The 6,907-nt window shown below is 40.2% G+C and overlaps 1 protein-coding gene across 1 annotated transcript; it reads right to left on the bottom strand.

The window, feature by feature from the left end:
• Positions 1-3,354: 3,354 nt before the first annotated feature.
• Positions 3,355-6,071, bottom strand: LOC111469333 (probable calcium-binding protein CML48). Its single transcript, XM_023114572.1, has 5 exons — positions 5,543-6,071; positions 5,160-5,206; positions 3,916-4,091; positions 3,815-3,833; positions 3,355-3,622 (listed from the first exon to the last, which is right to left on the bottom strand). The coding sequence occupies exons 1-5, from the start codon at positions 5,937-5,939 to the stop codon at positions 3,512-3,514; spliced, it is 750 nt and encodes a 249-aa protein (XP_022970340.1). The 5' UTR covers positions 5,940-6,071; the 3' UTR covers positions 3,355-3,511.
• Positions 6,072-6,907: the final 836 nt, after the last annotated feature.

The raw sequence follows: 6,907 nt of genomic DNA, 5'->3' as shown, positions 1-6,907 counted from the left end.
AGATAAAAGCTATCCAAGAGTGGAAAATCCCTACTTCAGTATCCGATGTGCGATCCTTCCTAGGATTGACAAACTACTATAGGCGGTTCATCGAAGGGTTTTCACGACGAGCCGTCCCATTAACTGAACTCCTGAAAAAAGACCACCCTTGGTCGTGGTCAAATGAATGTGAAATGACCTTTGAAGATCTAAAGGAAACATGATGAAGGGTCCTGTCCTCGGATCAGTAGATGTTACCTAAACCATTTGAAATAGAGATAGATGCATTTAACATTGCCCTAGGCGGTGTCCTTATTCAAGAAGGCCACCCCATCGCTTATGAAAGTAGAAAGCTCAATGATGCTGAAAGAAGGTACACTATCTCCGAAAAAGAAATGCTGACTGTGGTCCATTTGCCTACGAGTCTGGAGAAAGTACCTTTTGGGATCACAATTCGTAATGAAGATGGATAACATAGTCATTTGCCACTTCTTCGATCAACCGAAATTGACGGAAAAACAAGCCCAGTGGTAGGAGTCGTTGGCTGAATTCGACTTCAAATTTGAACACAAGGCAAGAAAGAGTAACCAAGCAGCCAACGAGCTGAGTCGGAAGGGCGAACATGCAGCCTTGTGCATTTTAGCCCATGTTCACTCAAGTAAGATCGATGGATCGATGCGCGACATCATGAAAGAACATTTACATAAAGACCCATCGGCCAAAGCCTTCGTTGAACTAGCCAAAGCTAGGAAGACAAGACAGTTTTGGGTCGAGGGAGACCTTCTAATGACAATGCAAAATAGATTACACATTCCAAGAACATGAGAACTGATGAAGAAGCTCATTCAGGAATGTCATGATACCTTATGAGCCGGACACCCTAGGTGGCAACAAACATATGCCTTAATAAAAAAGGGGTACTTCTAGCCAAATATGCAGGATGACATCATGCAGTACACCAAGACGCGCCTCATCTGCCAACAGGACAAAGTTGAGAAAGCCAAAGTCTCGGAACTCTTGGAACCTCTACTCGTGCCAACAAGGCCTTGGGAAAGTGTCTCTGGACTTCATAACACACCTCCCAAAAGTCAGGGAATATGATGCCATCTTGGTTGTCGTAGACCGATTCTCGAAATACACAACGTTCGTTCCCACTCCCAAATTTTGCTCAGCTTAACTAACAGTCCAACTATTTTTCAAACACATTGTAAAGTTATGAGGAATTCCATCGAGCATCATCGTCGATAGGGATGGTAGATTCATTGGCACATTCTGGACCGAGTTATTCGCTTTCTTGGGAACGACTTTAAACATCTACTCGAGTTATCATCCTCAAACCGATGGACAGACAGAATGGTTCAACTACTTGCTCGAAGAATACTTACGTCACTTCGCCGACGCTCGCCAGAAGAACTGGATACATCTGCTAGATGTCGGCCAATTCTGTTTCAATTGTCAGACGAGTTTGTCTACGAGAAAGAGCCCCTTCGAAATTGTAAGTGGACGACAATCAGCTTTGCCCCATATTATTGATCATCCTTATGCAAGAAAAACCCTCAAGCTCAAAATTTCACCAGAGAATGGAAGCGGACAACAGATATAGCCCGGGCATATTTGGAGAAAGCTTCCAAACATAACATATGAAGAAGTGGGCGGACAAAAAGTGTCGCCCACTCCAATTCCGAGTAGGAGACCAAGTCCTCATCAAGTTGAGACCAGAACAGATCAAATTCCGCAGCCGAAAGGACCAGAGACTAGTTCGAAAATATGAAGGCCCAGTTGAAGTCCTTAAAAAGATCAGGACTACTTCCTACAAAGTTGCACTACCCACATGGATGAAAATCTACCCAGTAATTCATGTGAGCAACTTGAAACCCTATCACCCTGACCCAGACGACGACCAGCAAAATGTAATCACTAAACCGAGCATCGATCTAAAACAAAGAGACACCAAAGAAATAGAGGAGATCCTAGCCGACAGAGTTAGGAAGATAGAAAGACCCATACTGAAGATTCGCGAATTCCTTGTCAAATGGAAGAATCTCCCTACAGAGGAAACCAGCTGAGAAAGCACCGAGATCTAGACTCCGCCGCCACCCACATCGCCAGGTTTGAAAGTAGTCGGTTGGCGGAGAAGTCAACCAATTAGGTGGGAGAGGATGTCACGGTCATGCTCATCCAAGGCGTGTTGCCCATGGTCGCATGCCCATGACAACCAAACTCTTATGTCTTTCCATATTCTAGTGTTTTACTTCTGTATTTTTAGGAAGGATGACGTTTCTGAAAAATCATGTCTAAGCCTGCCATACATGAAATGTCTCATAATGTACTAGGGGATATGACAAGTTGTCAACTTCTCCCTACCAAAAGTTATATACTATGAGCCGTTGTTGTTACTCTCTTACTTGCATATATAACTTTTCTTCAAAATCTCTCTTTCAAAAATCTCTCTCTCTCCTCTTTCTAAAATCTTCTTCTTAAACCGAGGCAAGAGGCTCGAGCATATGTCGCTTGACCGTAGACGACGTAAGAACGAATTGTCGTTGAAAAGTGAGTGCCGCACAATTGCAAGTCTGCTGCCATCAAAAGTGCGATTTAGACACAAGGCGGGTTGATCTGCAGGTGTGTTGATGCTGGGCGCAGATTTTGGGTCGAGAACACAGACGAGCTAAAGCAGAAACTGGCCCAGGTTTGCTGTGCTAATGAGCCGAGAACGCTAGCTACTTGCTGGGCTGAAGGCGCGCCTGGGTGGAATCCAAACCTGACTTGGTTTAGTCTGAGGCTGTGGTTCGGATTCTGTATCAGCCACCGAGCCTAACTTTTTCCAGATTTTTCCTTTTTCCTTCTTTCCACGTTTTCTATTTATTAGTTTTGTTCTAAGCAAGTGAGTTAGATAAAAAAAAATTGTGATTTTTTCTCCTTAATTACGCGTTTCTTTTGTTTTTAGGTATTTACGCATACATTTATAATGGTAGACCATATTTTTAACCCGTGAATTAAATGAGAAATAAAGTAAAGTAAAATTTGTTTTAAATAAGTGAATTAAAGGAGAAAAAGTGGCTCACTTCATAAAGTCGAGCAAGACAACTTTTCTTAAGACTAGAATGCTACCTCACTCGAACTCAAGACTTTTAGCCAGTCTTAATTGATTCTTGTCCCCGTTATTTTCTAACCCAACACTTGAATTCCTAGAACACAAATAATTCTTGATATTTATTTTTTGGTAAATATAAGACACTCCTAAAAATGATGGAGGCACTTCGTTATTTTTCTCTATTTTATAGGGTATGTTTTGGATTAATTTAAGAATTTTATTGTTCATAACATCATTTGTAAACTATTTAAAAGGAATGTTTTCGGCACAAAGAAAAAAGGTAACATCAATGATTGCATCAAATATAGAAAATTGGAGAATTTTGATAAAGAAAAAACAAGTTCCAAAACATATCTCTACACAGAAGAAACAAAAACCTTTTTGCTCTAAACCAAACGTCCTTAAATGAACACTTTATATGGCTATTTTGGAGGCCTTTTAACTGTAAGACACAAGAAATGGGAGGATTGTTGACATGAAATCTTCGTACGTCAGCATAGCCGAACCCGTGTAGTGCCTATCCTTCTCCTTGAATTTCTCGGTCAATCCCTGTAATTTTGCACGCATCGGTTTAGAAATGATATCACTTCAAACCATGTGCAGCTACTAACAATATGATAATGATACCCATGAACACCAAACGCTTTCAGTTTTACTTCAGCAAGGTTTATCGATAGTATTATTTAGTCGAGCAACGTGACGATATTAATGAAATCGGGAGTAAGAGGTCTTAAGTCTTACCTTTACTATCATGCCACATCTGCAGACAAGAAATAGACAATTCCAGAAATGTAAGTATCTCATAAAAAGCTAGAAGTATTAAACTATGCTCAAACACTTACTCGACGAAACTGCCGAAGTTAAATTCAACTCGACGCCCACTTTGATCATCGTAAAGTGATATTAGAAGTTTGAGGACTGAAGATGGGACTGCATAGCCAAGACCATAAAGTGCATCCCTCATTTCTAACGCATCAATTTTCCCACTTCTATCTCGATCATATCGCTCGAACGTGCCCTGAAAATGAGAGTTCTTTAGTCTCAATCAAAGGTCCGAAGGAATTCTGAAAGTAAATAAACAAAAGGAATGGAAAAGGCAAATAAAACTCAAACGTGTTCGATATACAACCTGGAACTGTCTTTATTAAATTAAAAGGTTGCTCTGTCGTTTCGTTTTCTTCTTATCTACCCTCTTTCGTCAAACCTCTAGAAAGCCTTATCCTAAAAACATCCTTAAATTTTGGAAAAAAAAACGGTACATCAACTATACATGTTTCATGCGCTTCTATATTGTTCTGCAAGTAGCTGTAGAAGCAAGAGAGTTTTGCTTTCTGAATGAAAGAACAAAATGCAGAAAAATCAACAAATTGGATCAACTAAAATACTTTTCTGTTATCTAATATTATTATGGTACTCCATCACAAGTTAATTTGAAACGGCCTAAGTCCTCCACTATCAGAAATTGTCCTTTTTAGACTTTACTTTCTGAGCTTCCCCTCAAGGTTTAAAACGCGTATGCTAGAGAGAGGTTTCCACACCTTTGAAAAGAATGCTTTGTTTCCCTCTCCAGCCGACGTGGAATCTCACAATTCACCCCCTTCAGGGCCCAGTGTCCTCGTTGTCATTCATTTCTCTCTCCAATCGATGTGGGATCTCACAATCCACTTCCCTTCGGGGTCCGGCGTCATTGCTAGCACACCATCCGGTGTCCACTCTCCTTCGAGCTCACCGTCCTTGTTGGCACATCGCCCAGGGTCTGGCTCTGGTACCATTGATTGTAAGATCTCACATCGGTTGGAGAGGGGAACGAAACATTCTTTACAGGGGTGTGGAAACCTTTGTCTAGCATACGCGTTTTAAAATCTTGAGGAGAAATCCAAAAGGGAAAGCACAAGCAGTGGAATTGGTCGTTACATTATTAGTCAGCATTACACCCAACAATTATTTTTTCACACAACAGACCACATAAGAACATTTAAAACCAACAATCTACTCATCACTTTAAGAAGTTTCAGCAAAAACAGATAAATTATGAGGCCAAAATGAAGAAGAGAGAGGGAAACCACACAATCACAACATTACTCACACGCCATTGCCCAAGACAGTTCCACAAAGCTGTAAACTCATTAGGCCCTGCAACAGCCGATTCAGACACACATTGTTAAGTAAAAGGCACCACCAAACTCAGTCAATGTTCGAATATATTCAAAACAACCAAAATTGAGGACTCCATATAGAATGAAGCTGAATTCCTATTCAAATTTAACAACATGGGTTTTCATTTTCAATTTACATTTATTCACAATCTATTCCCCTTAGTTTGATACAGGGCAAACAAGACAATCGTTACCCATTGAGCCTCCAAGAAAGGCAATGAACAGGACAAAATTAAACAGAGATTTCAGTCTAAATAACGATCTCAACCGAGCTCGATTGCATCCAAGATTGAACAGATAGTAAGAAACTCACCCATTCTGGAGGAATCAACCGGATTTCTGAACAAAAAAATGAGCAAACGAACGGTTCTAAGACTAAATCTCTGGTAGCCAGAAGAAAGAGCTTGCTGCAATTCATTCTCATCAATGAACCCACTTCCATCCCTATCCACCATTTGGAAGCTCCTAATTACCTCAGGGGGGGTCCCAGGTGGAAAACCATAAGACCCATATGAAGAAACCCCACCATAATTAGACCCATAAGGCTGCGGCGGATGGTGTTCGGAGAAATACGGCGAAGCGGTCTCATGAGAATGTTCATGGCCGTGGGCTTCTGGTGCCGATGGCGCGTACGGTGCAGATGGAGCATGGGAATTGGAATTGGAGCTGGAACTGGAATGGGATGTGAATCTACCAAAGAAGGATGCCATTGATGGCCAAAAAGAAGAGAGGATGAACAGAAGATGGGATCAGAAAAAGCAAAGAATCAGATGGGGTAATCGAATCCGGGAGCTTCGAAACGGTGGCAGAGAAAGCAACTTTCGTTCGGTTTTGTGTTTATCGGCTCGCAATGAAAAGATCGAAAAAGACGAAGATAAAATATTAAAATAATAATAATATCAATAAATTTTATAAACTTCAAAAATATTATAAAAATAATTAACACTTTATTTAAAAAAAATATCATAACAAAAAAAAAATGTTTTCAAAACGGGATAAACACAACCTAGGCTTGGCGTGACTCTATATGACGCTCCAAATCCACTTCGAGCTCTTATTTGTTACTTGAAAAACATAATAATTGGGATGAGTAGAAAGACTTAGTAAATAGCCTACTTCAAGCTCTTAATATTGTCCTTAAGGTATGTTAGGATACAACAGTTCATGTTTTTGTTTGAGAACTTAGACCATTAGGTTCTACTCTTGAGTTTTTGTCATGTTCTAGCCGAAGGATCTTGGTCCTAGGTTCTAAGTTCTTAATCTTATTTCTGATTAAAGGACCTTAGTTTTGAGTTTCTTGGTCGTACATGCTTGCATTCCCACCAAACCTATCTGTCGTATACAATATATTGCATGTGTCTATCTTACGAAAGTACATGTCCGACCCTACTCATGTGATAGCACATGAGACACTCTCCTCAAGAGAGGACTTAACCTAGGAAGAGAAGCTGATATAGGTATTGGTTAGAAAAGCCAAGAAGCTAAAGAACAAGGAGATCGATCTAATAAAAGTTCTATTCGAATTACCTTGTTGATTGAATATCTCAAGGTAAGACGCTTGTTTGAGATTCGAATCACTCCATAAACAAGATTGATCATGTCGAGCTTGAATGATTCTACGTGCAACCTAAACTACATAGAACTACAAACAAACTTAATCATTGGCTAAAGAAAACAC

The sequence above is a fragment of the Cucurbita maxima genome, unplaced genomic scaffold (genome assembly GCF_002738345.1).
Source record: "Cucurbita maxima cultivar Rimu unplaced genomic scaffold, Cmax_1.0 Cma_Scf00039, whole genome shotgun sequence".
Classification (NCBI taxonomy): domain Eukaryota; kingdom Viridiplantae; phylum Streptophyta; class Magnoliopsida; order Cucurbitales; family Cucurbitaceae; genus Cucurbita; species Cucurbita maxima.
This window is presented reverse-complemented; position numbering and strand designations above follow the sequence as displayed.

Coding starts and splice junctions, on each gene's coding strand:
- LOC111469333 (XM_023114572.1), bottom strand. CDS start 5,939: ATGGCATCCTTCTTTGGTAGATTCACATCCCATTCCAGTTCCAGCTCC. Junction 5,207..5,542: donor GGTTGATTCCTCCAGAATGG/GTGAGTTTCTTA, acceptor CGGCTGTTGCAG/GGCCTAATGAGTTTACAGCT. Junction 4,092..5,159: donor ACTGTCTTGGGCAATGGCGT/GTGAGTAATGTT, acceptor TCTCATTTTCAG/GGCACGTTCGAGCGATATGA.